The sequence below is a fragment of the Epinephelus moara genome, chromosome 24 (genome assembly GCF_006386435.1).
Source record: "Epinephelus moara isolate mb chromosome 24, YSFRI_EMoa_1.0, whole genome shotgun sequence".
In the NCBI taxonomy this organism is placed as follows: domain Eukaryota; kingdom Metazoa; phylum Chordata; class Actinopteri; order Perciformes; family Serranidae; genus Epinephelus; species Epinephelus moara.
Window position 1 is genome coordinate 52096942 of NC_065529.1, and position 17178 is coordinate 52114119.

The 17178-nt window shown below is 44.3% G+C and overlaps 1 protein-coding gene across 4 annotated transcripts in view; it reads left to right on the plus strand.

Annotated features, from left to right (window-relative positions):
* The window catches only part of LOC126385818 (protein FAM107B-like), a 35063-nt gene that overhangs the window by 10488 nt on the left and 7397 nt on the right, over nucleotides 1–17178 (plus strand). For 3 of the 4 annotated variants that reach the window (XM_050037806.1, XM_050037804.1, XM_050037805.1), the window contains exons 2-3: nucleotides 396–471; nucleotides 15898–16102. In XM_050037806.1, the coding sequence (XP_049893763.1) occupies nucleotides 396–471; nucleotides 15898–16102 (281 nt within the window). Of the gene's footprint in view, nucleotides 1–395; nucleotides 472–1392; nucleotides 1564–15897; nucleotides 16103–17178 lie in introns of those variants that run through there. The other variant, XM_050037807.1, reaches the window with a different exon arrangement.

Consider the following 17178-nt stretch of genomic DNA (forward strand, 5'->3'; position numbering starts at 1 on the left):
TGTTGGCTAAACGTAACCACGTGTGTGTGTGTTGGCTAAACGTAACCACGTGTGTGTGTTGGCTAAACGTAACCATGTGTGTGTGTGATATCTCAGGATTGTGATGATCAAAAAAAGAAAAAAGAAAAAGGTATCCACTGATTTACAGACGTCTCTTTCACCATGAGGGAAAAGTGTTTCTGGGCCGCAGGGTGTCATGTGACGGTGTAATTCCACATTTTGGCCACTATGAAAACTAACTTCCTGTGTGTGTGACTTCTTCCTCTGCTCTGATGTCACATGGTTCGGCTGCTTTTCCTCCTCCAACACAAAGTGTGACACTCAGGAGAGTTTCTGACATCACTCATCCTCACGTCTTCCTCAGTCTCTCCTTCTCTTCTTCTTCTGTTTTCCAGAAGGCGTACAGCATCAACCACGAACCTCCACCGAAGCAGCATTGTGTGAAAAATGGAAAGCACCCAAATGGCAGAGGTAAGTTTGTCCCTCTCAGGTTACTGTCAAAGAACAGTGGGGCATTCTGGGAGTCTGTTCTAAACAGACGGGTGGTTTTTAGTGAGCCATCGCTGCATTTCCAGCACCATGTGCATCACTGAACAGGGCTGGTGTTTTGCTAATCGTTGCTGTGTTTCCAGTGGCGTCTGTGCCACAGAATGAGGGTGGTTTTAGGTGTTTTCAGCAGTGTTAGTGTCAACAAAGGTGTTTTTTAAGAGTTGTTGCGCAGTTTCTGCAGCGTTTGCGCCACAAGGGTGTTTTTCAGTGAGTCACTGCCACGTTTCCAGCACCGTTCGTGTCGCTGAATGTTGGTTTTAATCAGAGAGTTGTGGCTGTGTTTTCTGCTGCATGTGTGCCGCTCAGCGTCCGTCTGTGTTTTTATTGTTGAAAGGCAAAAATTCAGTGTTTCCACTAAATAAAAATATACAAATGAGGGGCGTCGGTGGCTTAGTGGATAGAGCAGGCGCCCCATGTACCAGGCTGTTGCCGCTGCGGCCCAGGTTTGACTCCAGCCTGTGGCCCTTTGCTGCATGTCACTCCCTCTCTCTCCCCCTTTCACACTTCACTGTCCTATCAATTAAAGGCAAAAATGCCCGAAAAATATCTAAAATATATACAAATGAAACATCTCTGGGATTTTCAGAAACGTTCGACACCAGCATTTATCCTGACGGCTGGACTTTCTCCTCAGAGGATGAACTCTGTGGTTTTCAGCTTTTCACCATCTTCACTGTTTTTTATTTGAATCCATGAAACGTGCTGGAGCTGCAGGCAGCGTGGGAAAAGGCTGAGAGCAGGTTAGATAGAGGCAGAAGGGTTGCTTCAGGAGGAGGAGGAGGAGGAGGAGGAGGAGGGGAAACACTGGGAGGATCATGTGACTGTTGTTTTACACTCGGCATGACTCAGTTGGGAGGAGAGGAGCGCTGCTGCTCCTGCAGAGAGGATGAAGGTCCACACACACTGAAACACAGGAGGATCATCCGGACCGGGATCAGATGGATCAGATGGATCAGAGGAGCTGCAGCAGCCCTCAGCGGTCCACCACAGCCAGGGAGGGGATGGTGAAGTCTGGTAAGACCCAGAGGAGGATGGACTCTGATCCTGGATCCTCCTGAAGCTTTGAGCTGACATGTGATTTTACACTGCATCATTGGTGACTTGTGAGTGTGAGCTGTGATCAGTTAGTTTCCTAATAACTGGAATATTTGACCTTTCAGTGTTTCACTCTGTTGTGAACTCGTTATAATGTGTTTGTTCTGTGTTTTACATTGTGTTGAATCTGTCTGTGTGTGTTTGGTGAAAATGTGGAAGAGTCTGCAGGATAAAAACAAAACCAAAAACATCTCCAACATAAATAAGATTATTAATGAAAACTGTTTGTTTTTGTTATTGTGGAACTGGAGTTTAAATAATCTTTTGTCATAATTCAGAATAAATTCCTGGGTTAGATGGAGAGTGTTTTATAACTGTGTGAGTTGTTATTTCAGGACCTGAACATGAGGCTTATGCAGATTTGTTGGGTGGACAGTGGTATTTAATAAAAGTACTCAGACTTTTTACTCAAAGTAAAAATATTAATACAAGAATTGTAAAAAAAAGAAAAAAGAAAAAAAAGGGCATACTTAAATCAAACTTCAGAATCATTTCTGTATCAAGGTGGAGGTAGTTTTAACTCAAACTGTAGTGTTGGGTGGATTCATCTACAACAATGCATCATATTTTATATAATTACTGTTGGTTTTGTGTGAATGATGTTAACAACCAGTAAGTTATTTGTTTAGTGGCATAAAATGGAAATATTTACTACCTGAGTGATACTGACTTTCCACCGTTGGCCGTATGCTTGTATTATCAGGATATTCTGATTTGATGATTTACACTTTATGAATGTTTTGCTAAGTGATAATGAAGCAGTATGAGGCTGGTGTGAACGAAGGGAGCGTAGGATGATGAAGATGAAGTCACTGCTGGCAGAGAAACTTGATTTGAGTGGGAGTTTAGATCAACGTACTATGTTGAGATTGTTACATAATAAAAAACATTATGATCAGAAGAATTAAAGAAATGTAGAGACATGGAGACAAAATGTTTTAGCCCCGGTTTGGTCTGATGTTCTCTGGTGTTTTTTCTCTGATCAATAGTGTCACAGTTCAGACTCGTCTTTTGCAACATGTCACTCAGAGAGCTGAGTGTTTGTGTCAGACGACAGCAGACTTCAGCCTCTGTGTTTGAACAGTTATCTTTTCTGCTCATGTGATTCATTGACAGATGTTTTTGTGAATCACTGGACTCCACAGATGATTCGTTCACTTGTGTAAACTCTGAAAATCACACAGCTGAGGCTCCTCCTGTTCTTCAGTTCCTCACTTTCCCACAGTCCTCTGTTTTTCACACCTGTGTGAGACCCTACCCACAGAGCCAGTCCTCAAATATGATTGGTCACTGGTGACCTTTGACATCCTGTGGTGTGATTAGTTGATGAGGTGGGTGTAATACAGGTAGATGTGTAGCTTACTGACACGTTATAAAAAGAAATATTTAAATACAAATTAAAAGCAGAAAGGGGACCAGAGGGTGTGTTCCAACTACAGGGGGATCACACTCCTCAGCCTACCCGGTAAGGTCTACTCCAGGGTGCTGGAGAAGAGGGTCCAGTCGATAGTTGAACCTCAGATTGAGGAGGAGCAATGTGGTTTTCGTCCCGGACGCGGAACCGTGGACCAGCTCTTTACCCTGGGATGGGAGTTCACCCAACCAGTCCACGTGTGTTTTGTGGATTTGGAGAAGGCTTACGGCCGTGTCCCCAGGGGCATCCTGTGGGGGTGCTCCGGGAGTATGGGGTTGGTGGCCCCTTGCTAAGGGCCATCCAGTCCCTGTACCGAAGNTTCACGAGTGAGGGTAGGGTGGAGCGGGAGATTGACAGGCGGATTGGGGCGGCGTCAGCAGTGATGCAGGCGCTTAACTGGTCCATTGTGGTGAAAAGGGAGCTTAGCCAGAAAGCGAAGCTCTCGATTTACCGGTCGATCTATGTTCCAACCCTCACCCGGCTGGCCTGGGAATGCCTCGGGGTTCCCTCAGAAGAGCTGACGGAAGTGGCTGGGGAGAGGACTGTCTGGGCTTCTCTGCTGAGGCTGCTGCCCCCGTGACCCGGACCCGGATAAGCGGAGGACGATGAATAACGAAATTTAAAGCACCATCGTAGAAAAAAAATCACCTGTAAAGTCAGCAACATGTATTTATATGTATTGATAGAGGCTGCTATGAAATGAGTCCCTTCAGTCTGCAACAATCCCAAAAACAGCTGATGGGGTTTATTCAGCTGAGGAAATGTTGGAACAGACCTGCTGTCTGCTGAATGTATCCACCTGTCCTCTGTTACACACTCCTGCAGTCGTCACTGTTGATGTGCTCAGTTTAGTTTGAGGTATTTTCATTTTCTTTGTTGGGAAGGTGGTTTAACATAATTACATCAAATTATCTGACATAATTATTGGCCCGTCTGTGAGACCTATACGGTTTTATTAGATGATTATCATACATCATCATCATCCTCACTGTGACCTCGTCACATGTCCACGTTTGGTCATGGACTTTCCACGTCCACATATGACGTCCAAGGTACCCTGGGTGTGTTGGTTGTTGATGTTCTGGGACGCCGTGTCAACTTCAGCCTGTTACATGCATTGTCTGTTTTCAAAATACACTTCTGTTTTCACAGGAAATGTACAGTTTGATACAGTCTCTTTCAAAATAAAAGCACTACATTGGCACAACACCACCAACAGATGTTTTTTTCCTTCAGCAACACACACACGTGGTTAGGTTTAGGATAAAAAGACAAAGTTTTGCTTTACAGTCTCACGGGAAGTGAGCACCGCTCAGTGTTAGCCCTGGTTCGTCAGTGTTTGTTGGACCCATCTACCCCTCCCACCTGCCCCGGTCAGACTTTCGTTTCTTTAACCTTCGTCCTTGTCCTGCCATATTTCCCCACGACACGTCTGGGTGCCATTAGACTATAACGGTGCCCAGCCGTGTGTCATGCCGATGCCGCCAGTCACTGCCCAAGTGCTGGGTTTCAACGACTTCAGAGTGACAGTGGGCTCAATATTTAATCAGCAGCTGTATCTGTGGTTGTTTATGAGGTTTTACTCAGATGACATATTGTTGGAGAGCTCCGCTCCTCAGCTCCATTAATACTGAACATTTGAAGACACACCCACCACAGCGGGCTCAGTAAACACTTCTGTCAGATAAACAACAAACAAACAAACAGTTCTAACTCACCTGTGAAGTATAATAATAGTTACTAACAGATCATATTATCCAGACTGAGTCACAGCTCCCAGTTCATCTCTGACACACTGACAGACTCATGATTCCCTCCACAGATATCCAGCTGCTGCAGATTTCTACACATTCAATTTCAATTCAATTCAATTTTATTTATAAAGCCCAATATCACAAATCACAATTTGTCTCACATACACATATGATCCGTCATTGTCTTCTTCTGTAACAGGTCTGGTCGGACTTCACTGCAGCTCCTCAGACAACAGGACAGTTTGTAAAGGTCTTTAATGAGCATGAAACAGGCAGGTGAAACAGTGAAACCTTTATCTCCTCGGCTCGACGCCTCCCAACACTCAGGTTGAGTCCAGGTGAGGCAGAGGGCAGGGAAGTCTCAGGACGCACACAAACAGGAAACAGTTTGACTCTGAGCAGCAGTACGGTGAGGGAGCAGGTAGGAGAGGTCGTCAGGTGAGCAGAGGAGTCCAGGAACCAGTGATGGAGCTGAGGGATGTCTGAGGTGCAGACACACTGTGTCACAGGAAGCTGAGCAGGTAAACTCGTAAACGTCGTAGAATAGTCAGGGAGAAACTCCACACAGCCGAGGGGGACAGACGGACAGACACCAGGAACACAGAAGCAGAGCTGGTGGTCGAGGACAGACGGCTGAGGAGTTTACCTGGTGAGTCAGAGACAGATGAGGTCAGTAACGAGGAGTCATCCCATCCTTCATGGGACCAATCTGACACCCAGGGTCTGTGAAGCTGAGCATATGTACCGGCAGGGTGTGATGAGGCTCAGGTGAACAGAGCTGGCCTGATGAGGTGGGTGTGGTGGAGCGGCAGGAGATGTGTGGACAGGTGATAGGCTGGACAGACAGGTGGGCCTGGTGAGGGGGAATTTACTGGCTGAGCTAAATGAATGAATGAATGAATGACATGGTGATGTCCTGTGTATGTAAATATGTTACAAAAATGGAGGCCAGCTCCTGACCTTTTGATTGACACCTCACTGAGCCAATAGGAGCTCCCTTCACACGTCCTGGGCTCTGTTTCAGACAGCAGGCTCAACAAACTCTGAGCCCGATCCTGATCTCTGAGCTGACTGATCCTGATCTCTGAGCTGACTGATCCTGATCTCTGAGCTGACTGATCCTGATCCTGATCTCTGAGCTGACTGAGCCTGATCTCTGAGCTGACTGATCCTGATCTCTGAGCTGACTGATCCTGATCTCTGAGCTGACTGATCCTGATCCTGATCTCTGAGCTGACTGATCCTGATCCTGATCTCTGAGCTGACTGATCCTGATCCTGATCCTGATCCTGATCTCTGAGCTGACTGATCTTGATCTCTGAGCTGACTGATCCTGATCCTGATCCTGATCCTGATCCTGATCTCTGAGCTGACTGATCCTGATCTCTGAGCTGACTGATCCTGATCATGATCTCTGAGCTGACTGATCTTGATCTCTGAGCTGACTGATCCTGATCTCTGAGCTGACTGATCCTGATCTCTGAGCTGATTGATCCTGATCCTGATCTCTGAGCTGACTGATCCTGATCTCTGTGCTGACTGAGCCTGATCTCTGAGCTGACTGATCCTGATCTCTGAGCTGACTGATCTTGATCTCTGAGCTGACTGAGCCTGAGGGAAGCTGGGTCACAGTGAGCACCAACAGACATCATCAGTAGAGTGCAGATAATGTGATTCTCAGAGACAGGAAGTGGAGTTAAAAGCAGAGCCACTGGTTTCATCCAAAACTGAATCCAAGATTTGAAGACATGAAAAATCAATGTGCTCCATCAGCTGAACAGAGTGAGGTGTGATGGGAACAGCCTGCAGAGCGTGTTCACATGTGAAGTGATGTGATGTCATGTGATGAGGTCATGTGTCTAACATACAGAAACATGTTTCTATCTTAACAGTGTTCATATATTTGAATATAATTTATTCAGCTGTAATGTGATGGAGCCCAAACACACTGGGCACAAAGAAGGCCACACCTACCTGCCAGCCTATCACCTGTCCACACATTTCCTGCTCCTGTCGGTCCACCATGCCCACGTCATCAAGCCAACTGCTGTCATCTGTGGATCATTACCTCCTGTCAGTACAAAGACTCACAGATTGATCCTTCCAGCGTTTATTCCTCGTTGTCGACTTCGCCTGCCTCTGACTCTCCTGCTTCGTCTGCTCCCTGGTAAACTCCTCCAGACCAAGAGTTCTGCTTCCTTGTTCCTGGTGTCTGTTCACCTGTTTCCTGTGGCTGTGAGGAGAGACCGTCACTCAGCTCTACGTTGTGAGTTTGCCCGGTCTGCTGCCTGTGATTTCCTGTGCTGTAGGTTACCTCGCCGCAGGGCTACACATTGTGCATCCTCTCATTGTCACCGCTGCTTCCTCGCCTCCTTGCCTGGCCCGACCGACCTACTGTCTGCTCCCCATCAGCACGTCACCCCTCCCGTGTTCCTACCTGTGTTGGATCTTCTGCTCGCCTGACGACATCTCCCACCTGTTTTGTCACGGTACCTCTGCTCACAGTTGAACTGTCTGGTGTGTGTGCATCAAGCAGATGCCAGAGACTCTCCTTCCCTCTGCCTCTACGTGGCTCACCAAAGCTTTTGGACTCATCTCGTGTCTTGGGAGGCCTCCAGCCAAGAGGTTGACCTTTCTTGTTGTTACACTTATCAGTTCATCCTGTGCTCTGCAACTGGTTTATTAAAGGCCGTTACAAACAGCCCGTCTTGTCTGTGGTGCTGCATCTGGGCTCTAACCACGCAATCAAAGGCCTCAGAAAACATGTGGGGCTGCAGCTTTGATTTAAACACGTCTAAACTGTTCCAAAGCTTTGGGGCGGAAGACTGCGAACGCACCATCATCCTTCACCCTCAGTCTGGATCACAGGACGGCCAGGAGCAGTCTGAGAGCTGCTGGGAAAGGCTTTAAAGACAGGTGTTGGTCTGAGTTTAAGATAACACCTTAAACTCAGACCAACACCTGTCAGGTAACCAGTACAGCTGTGATGTGGTCTGTTCTCCACGGACCAGTTAGAAGTCTAACTGTGCATTCACACCAAAAGCGTCATGAGCGACCGCTGGCGCTCATGACGCTTTTGGTGCAGCATCGCGCTGCCTGGCAGCAGCTCCAGCAGGCGCTTGCAGCGGCCAAAGGGGCGGGGCCGGTTGCTGCAGATGTGTCCATCAAGGCTGACACAGCTGTTCATTTTACAAGGATGAACAAATATATCATTTATGTCTTCACTTTGTATTATCCATGACTTTCATTGCACAATTAAAATAACGCTAATAAACACAGTCAATATAGCCTTTATGAGTCCTTTATAATTATGATTTTACTCTCCTGTTGGCACGTAGGACCACTGAGAAATGTAATTGGTGGTAAATAAGAGGGAGCTCAAGAATCGCACTTTCGGAAGCCTCCTTTGTACTGCATTGGCGTATTTGCTGAGGAAACACAGGGATCCACAGAGTCCTGCAAACCCGGCAACTCCACGGTGAATTTCACCCAGACCTCCGTACCCGAATCCCGGTCTGCAATTGGCTGCTGCTTCGGCAGCGGCGCTGCTCATTTGCATAAAGTTGAGCTTCTCTCAACTTCACAGTGACGCGCCGCTCGCTGCCGCCGATGCTCCAGACGCCCTTCGTAGCAAGCGTACATTGAAAATGAATGGCTGCCGGCCGCTTATGACGCTCATGACGCTTTTGGTGTGAATGCACAGTAACAGCAGCGTTCTGTACCAGCTGCAGCTGAGATCCCACGTACAGAGCGTCACAGTGATCCAGTGCAAATCAGGGCGTCCATGAGGATCATCTGATCATCAAAGTCTGTAAAATGTCACAACAATCACCAAAGTGTCCATCACGTCTGAACCTCATTTATCTTTTAGAAACAGTTCATATTATGGGCTGTGAGCGCAGATCAGGAACACAGCTCGTTACATTCTGTAAATGATCCTCACAGACGATGTGACGCCTCACACAGTTTCTGGTTGAAGATGCTTTGAGCTGCGACAGTAGGTCTGATCTGATTTTATTGTCAGCGTTAAAGAGAAGACACGTTATGTTCTGACATTACCGTGTAACGTGATCACATGTCTTCCCAGCCGAGGTGCAGTCAGACAGTGTTGTAACCAGATAACAGGCACTCACAGAGACTTCGATAAACTACAGAGAGGCTTTAGTTTGCACATCCTGTCTCAGGTCGATACCAAACCAAATAATATCTCATAGTCCGTCCAGACTTCCTGTGTCGCTCCTCTCTGAATCACCACCGGTCAGACGCTCAGTTCCACCTCATCACGTCACCGTTTTAGGACGCAGAGTAAAGTCTACAACAGCACGTCTGAAGCTGACCGTACGAGACACAGTCACAGACTCGGGCTGTCAGTGCTAATAGCGTCTTACTTTTTGTAAACTCTGAACTTTAGCCTCTTCATCTCTGATCCTTCACCTTTGTCACAAACTGGCTCAGTGAATGGGACAAGCAGGAGTCCACACAACAGATCAAGTTAAACAAGCATCATTTATCAAGCTAAGATGAACTGAAATACCCTGCAGAGTGTGTAGGTCAGCAGAGTCCAACCTGGTCTCACAGACATACGTGAAATGACCACGACCTCTTAACACCGAATTCGACACGTAATGAGGTAAAAGTATGTGCTGGTACCACGGAAACAATGCCAATGTAAAGTCAATTAGGATCCATTGTCATGGTGGACACACGGAGTCCCTGATTCAACAACGTCACGTCAACCTCGTCTCCTCAATGATATCTTCAACATTCCTGTATACACACAAAAACACAGAAGTGTTCTTGATAACTCAGCAATATGACAGGTTAATGTCAAGGCCATAAAATAAAATAAATGTATTTTGCCAGCTTTTGATAGCGTAGAGCTTTAAGAGCATTGTGCTGTGGGCGGATGGGGCGCGTTCAAACTGGACTTTACATTCCACATCCCTCATTTAATCCCTGCACTTGTCACTTGCATATTATTTCATCAAACTGGACTTAGTTTGTGCATTGCATTCAACTTCCACTGATACCTCATTTAATTATTTATGCACATTGTTTCATTTATTTCATTTCATTTCATTTATTTATTCCTTTTGACCCCTCCCCGGGGTATAAGGGGCAGACAACAAAAAATAACATTAACAAATCAGGGCAGGCGGCAGCCAATGCACAACAAAATAAATAAAACAGAATTTGTGTACATACATACAAGTCAAAGCAAATCAAGAGAAACTATTCAAGATTTTCTTTAAAAGTTTCAACAAATTTGACAAGACCTTTACTTTTCGAGATGACATGAACTTTTGAAACTTATAAATATTTGGATTTGCTCTATAGAACTGTCCGACCAACTCTCTTCTCTCTTTATCAAAAAAAGAACACACAAGTACATAATGATATTCGTCTCCTCGATTGCCAGTCAAACAAAGAGTACATTTCCGGGGGACATTTTCACGATCATACCTGCGCTCAGAGATAGGTAACTTATGATTTCCACACCGAAACTTAGACAAACAAACTCTTTCGGCAGGTCTTAACATAATCAGATAAGGTTCAAAAGTGAAATCAGTTTTAAACAATTTATAACTATCACATAAAGGGTTACTTTGTAATTTCTCATGCCATCTCTGTAGTTCCATATCAGATAATCTACGTTCAATCATTAATTTTAAATATTTAGGGTTCATCCGTCCAGCGTCATGCCATAAGTACGATAAACCACAATCATCAAGAATATTTTTAACTTTGGAAATCCATTTACACTGAAAAATATTGTCATCATACAAAGTCTTGAAAACAATAAACACAGTCAAAGAGATTTTTGCTGTATTATGACTAATTAAATGTACCCAAAAGTTAATCATTCTCATGTTTACCTTTAAATCTAAACTATTTCGACCAAACTCTCCATAAATAATACAATTTGCTGTGCGTTTATTAACATTAAGTAAACGTTTCAAGAAAGATCTGTGAAGCATTTCAATTTGGTCAAGTTTATGAAATCCCCAGACTTCACTTCCATATAAAAGAATAGGCACTATAAGCTGGTCAAATAACTCACATTGTATATCAACAGGTAACTGTAATCTAGTAACTCTGTTTTCCAAGGAGAATAAAGCTCTTTTAGCTAGTTTAACTTGCTTAGCTATTGCTTTATCAAATCGTCCATTAAAATTAAATAACGTTCCAAGATAGTCATACTCAAAAGTAACTTCTAATTTATCTGAACCAAACTTAAATTCTGGGAGTATCCGTAATTTCCCCCTAGAGAAAATAACAACCTTTGTTTTGTCTGTGTTGACAGTTAAACACCAGTTTTTACAATAAGAAGCAACTGCATTTAATGCGGCCTGTAATTCTGAAGGAGTCTCTGCCAGTACAATCGTATCATCTGCGTAAAGCAGGACATATAATTTCAAATATATCCCTATTTCACCATTCATCACATTGCAGCATTCAGTTGAAAAAAGTTGAAGTCCCTTGTACCATTGACTCACATATTTTTCAAAGTCATTTAAATATAGTGCAAACAATAGTGGTGATAAATTATCCCCCTGACGCACTCCTACATTACATACAAGTTGCTCTTGTCACCGTCATATATTTCATACACTTCATTTCTTTGTCCATAACTCAGACCACATTTCCTCTGTACAGCCAATATTTCATTTCATGTTTTATTCACCATTTCCGGACTACTAGGCTGCCATTCCACTCTGTAAATAGATTTTAAAATTTCAATATCATTTAAATATTATTTTTGCTTATTTAATTATTATTATTGGTTTACTTTTTTCTGTCTTTATTCTTCTGTGTTGCGTGTTTTTGGGAGCAAACACCAAGACACACTCTTTGTATGCTTGCACTGGCTAATAAAACAGATTCTGATTGAATGTCTGTCGTGCTGAAATAAAATCCCAAAACCAAGAATCATAAAGATACAAAAACTCTCCAGGGTTATGTGAATAGAAACCTGTGCGTGAATGAGAACGGGTTGGTCTCATCAGCCCTAACTGTAACCCAAGCTCTTCAGACCTTCCTCCAAGCCTGTAGTAATGTACTAGATTGTCAGTAGTATTGTATTGTGTGAGGATGACTCATGTTAGTAACTATCTACAGTAAAAAATAAACAACCAAAAATCATTTTATACACAGGGCCTTCAGAGTGCTCTCTGAAACGGGAGCATATCTATGTTTCCCGGGTTCTATGTTCCCCACAACCCTGCAAAAAGGGTTCTATGTTCCCCGCTTAACCCTGCAAAAAAGGTTTTATGTTTCCCAGGTTGTATGTTGCCTGCAGGGTTAAGTGGGGAACATAGAACCTTTTTGCAGGGTTAAGTGGGGAACATAGAACCTTTTTGTAGGGTTAAGTGGGGTACATAGAACCTTTTTGCAGGGTTAAGTGGGGAACATAGAACCATTTTTGCAGGGTTAAGTGGGGAACATAGAACCCTTTTTGCAGGGTTAAGTGGGGAACATAGAACCTTTTTGCAGGGTTAAGTGGGGAACATAGAACCTGGGAAACATAGGGATGACCCCTCTGAAACTAGACCTGGCATGACTTGTGTCCAAAAAATGAAAAAATCTAAACTTTGTTGTAGAGCTAAACCAAATACATCATTGGAAAGGTCTCAACCTGGAGAGTAGCATATGTCAGTATGAAGATTCTACATGGCTCCTGCTTTCAGCCATTGACCTTTGAACCTTGACCTCAGTGCATGTTTGAGGGCAGCTCAGTGGCCTAGTGGTTCGATCCCTGGCCGGGTCAAAGCAAAGACTATAAAAATGGGACCCATTGCCTCCCTGCTTGGCACTCAGCATCAGAGGTTGGAATTGGGGGGTTAGATCACCACATGATTCCCGAGCGCGGCACCGCTGCTGCTCACCGCTCCCTCAGGGGATGGGTCAGATGTGGAGAACAAATTTCACACACTCAGGTGTGACAATCAGTGGAACTTTACCTTTTATAACTCAGCAACTAAAGGGGGTACAGACATGGGACCAACTGTTATAGAGAGCTCTTGACCTCAGCTATCATGTGAGTGTGGTCAACAACTGGGGGTGCTGTCAGATATGGGTAAAATATGTATAAAATTAATTTCCACCCATTTAGAAATTAGATATTTAAAATCTGATTACACAAGTGTGTTTACCATCCCCTTAAAGTCCACAGTGTGCTCTCAATTCAGTATTTACAACTTCCAAATCTGGGAAAAACACTTAGATTTTTTTAAAAACTACAATTCCCTGGGACCGCGCCATGCAGTTTGATACATATCAGCAACATAGTTGTAGTTCTTCTGATTTGCAAAGTAAGGTTCTAAATAGGGTTGTAAAAAGATATATCTACCCAATATATCTAATATCCAGTAAAACCGAACTAGTTATTACACTGCACCTAGATGAACTATGGTAAGAAAAAGTACAATTTTCGATATTTTAGCTAATACGCTAGAAACAGCGTTTTTAGGATGGTAGGTTTGTTCGCGGCTTGTTGTAAAATAGAGTCGTAAAAAGATAGTTCTACTGAATATATCTAATATCCAGTAAAGCCCAACTATCATGTTGTTGTTATTATTATTATTATTGAGGGGAAATTATTAAAGAGGAATATATTTGCTATTTTAATAACGTAAGGGGAACAATTTATCCTCTGATAACTATAATCTAACTACCTCATTAGAATAGAATAGAAAGCCGTTATTGTCATTGCACAGGAACAAAAGGATGCTACATCTACAACGAAATGGGGGGGGGGGGGNGTTTCAGAGAACCAACAATCATGACTAATGCACTATAATAAATTCAGTCAAATGACGATAAAATAAAGTTTTCTAAAGTAGAAAACAACATTAACCATTATGTGACGTGACGTTGAATCAGGGAATCCGTGTGTCCACCACGACAATGGATCCTATTTGACTTTACATTGGCATTGTTTCCGTGGTGGCGCCACATACTTTTAACTCATTACGTGCTGCCACCACGGAATGCGGTGTTAAGAGGTCGTGGTCATTTCACGTATTTCTGTGAGATCGGGTTGGTAGAGTCAGTAATGAAAGCCATGCATGGGTGTGAGTCAGGTGGGCTGCTGAGGTGTTGTAGGTGCAAACCAAATGCAGGGTGGATGTGTGCTGCAGGAGGGGAGGAAGCAGGCCCAGGTGAGCTTTATCAAGGTAACAACTCTCCCATGTCAGCCAGCTGCCTGTCAGTGGGAGGGGCTTCATACCTTCACTGTCAAACTGCAGCTCGTCATCATTCAGGAATATTGTGTGTGTTGGCTAAACGTAACCACGTGTTGGTGATGTTGTACAGACGTAGTGCTTTTATTTTGAAAGAGACTGTATGCAAACTGTACATTTCCTGTGAAAACAGAAGTGTATTTTGAAAACAGACAATGCATGTAACAGGCTGAAGTTGACACGGCGTCCCAGAACGTCAACAACCAACACACCCAGGGTACCTTGGACGTCATATGTGGACGTGGAAAGTCCATGACCAAACGTGGACATGTGACGAGGTCACAGTGAGGATGAGTTGCAGCAACAGAATGTTTGCTGAGCTGGCGGGGGGGGCGGGGCTATGCGGTCCCTCTGAGTCGGGGTTGATCTGTCTGGATCGACTCGGGGCCGGTCTTCACAGCTGCTGTGAGGTGGTCTGTAGCGGCAGGCAGTGAGGCGGAGGACACACTGTGCTACATAAACATGAAGCTGTGTTTTATTGAGGACTCTGATCAGTCCCACTTCCTGTTTCGTGTTGCTCTGCAGTGTAAACAGTTGTTATCGCTGCTGGAACAGAAACTTTCTCTGCAGGATTCTTCTCTTCTCAATCAGACTGTCACCGTCTGAAGGGACGTGCACGCTCGTCTGCATCTGTAGACAGCCAATAGGAACGCCCTCTCTGTGAAGTGAGCTGTGATTGGACAAATGTCCTGAACAAAAGAGGAGGAGTCGAGTTCTCTCTCAGTGAATGACAGTTTGATCAGAGGTTATTATGGGATTCTTTAAACTGCTGTGATATAAAACAGAGAAGCAGGCGAGTCAGCAGACAAACTGATCCAGACGATGATTTTAAAAAGTAAATTAAAGACTTTTTTCAATGTGAGGGAACAGTTTTGATTTTTAAATTTATTTCATCTCTCCTCTCATTTTTAATCTGTTGTATTTATTCACTGATCTGTGGACCTTAAATCATCTGTTTTTGTTTGTGTAATATTTTATTGTCTTGTGGTTGTAATTTTTTCTGGTCCTGTCAAATGTGATGTTCAGGTGTCACTGCAGTGTTTTTCCATTTGAAGCACTTTGGGCTTCGTGTTTGTATGAAAGGTGCTTTATGAATAAAGTTGAGTTGAGAAGACGAGCCGACTTTCTGCTTCTGACTCACGATTAATCGATTATCAGAATATGATTTTTATGCAGATTGACTGATCAGTAAAATGTGACGACAGGAGCAGGTCGGACTGTCGAGCAGCAGCGTCCACGTTAAACCTCACTGACGTTTTAGAGTCTGATCTCTGCAGCTGTTTCAACATCTGGAGGACAGTCTGAGACCAGGACAGTGGATGCTGTCCCTGCAGCTGTCCACATACTTGTGGCCATGTGCTGCATCCGGAGCTCATTTAATTGAAATAGCTCATTATATTGAAATATGAAGCAGCGGTGGACGCTGGTCTCTGGTTGCACTTGAGAAAGAGGTCATTGTGTGAGGTGGACTGTATGACATCTGATCTCTGTCTCCCAGAATATCTGAGGACTCGGATCAGATGCCCGTTAATCTGTCTTTTCTTCTGGCACACAAACGGAGACGCTGGACGTACAGAGACATGCACACTAGTTCAGGCTAAAACCTGAAAACAACTTGACAGCATGTTTCTGCTAGCGCCCCCTGCAGGCTGCAGTGTTCATTACATCCACAATATGAACAAACACCATGAAGATTCAGAGCAGATGTCAGGTTTGTCCTGAGGGGGGCGCCAGAGGAGTCTATAAAATCTAAAGGGTTCATCCTCTGCAGAGTTTAAATGATCGTTAATCCATCTGATCTGAGCGACCTCCTGATTGTGCCCTCGTGTCCTCATGTCCACAGCGTCAGCTTACGCAGACCTGCAGCAGCACCGGTCCGATGGCCTCTACACGAAACCGTCCCCGGTGTCCGGCTACATGCCCCAGCCCGACTACCTGGAGGGAGACGAGGACAACGACCTCATCAAACCCAAGAAACTGGTGAATCCTGTCAAAGCGTCAAAGAGTCACCAGGAGCTTCACCGAGAGCTGATGAGCAGCTGCAAACGGTAACAGAGTGTGTGTGAGAGCTGGTTTACGTGCACATGTGAGGACACAGTTTCAATTTCTATACATTTCAGATGCTTATAAAAAAACAACCAATAAAATAATAAATCTAATAAATAACGATTTTCTCAGACATAATTCTGCTCATATGTCAAACAACATGAATATTGATCTCACAAAATAGTGTCCACTTTGACAAATAAAATAAAGATTATAAGGACAACTTTAAGAGAAAGGAGGGGACGAGTAGCAGCTGAACTTTGTTTTAAACTGTTTCAAATGCTTTATAAATGAATGAATACTTCAGGTTCATGTTCTTAACTACATGTGTTCATGTGTTCATGTTTTGCTGAACGTGTGCTGTGAAGTTTCACTTCAAACTTTAACCAGTGTTGTCTGACTGACACACGCTGACCAATCAGAGAGCAGTATTTGTCTTTACTTACGTGGAGAGAATCAGACTTGCTGCTGTCCTCTGAAGCTCAGACTGTGTGACGTTTCTGAGGACACGAGCAGACGCTGCTAAGCAACAGCCTCCCACCTCGCAGGCCTGCAGCCGAGGACGCTGGGAAAGTTTTCACCTCCACAGTTGCTCATTCACACTCTCAGCTCCAACGCTGCGAGCAAAGCAAGGTCGGCTTTTTCTCCTCAGTTTATCATTCAGGAGGAAGAGTGAAGCTGGAGGACACACACACACACACACACACACACACACACACACACACTCATTTACATCATCAACTAAAACTCACAACTTCACACAACAGATGCACGACACTGGGCGACGCACTGAGACACACCAGAGGAAGATGATCAGGACTGAACCTGCGTGTCGTCAGTGTCTCCTCCTCCAACATGTGTGTGACGGTCATGTGATGTATTCAGTGAGTAGTAACATCAGAGTCTGTGGTGTCTGAGGGCAAATGTCAGAAATCAGATTTACAGTTAACAGACAGTAAATGTTTGCTCTCTCTGCTCAGTGTTGAAGCTTCACTTTCTTCTCTCTGCTCAGTGCTGAAGCTTCACTTTCTTCTCTCTGCTCAGTGCTGAAGCTTCACTTTCTTCTCTCTGCTCAGTG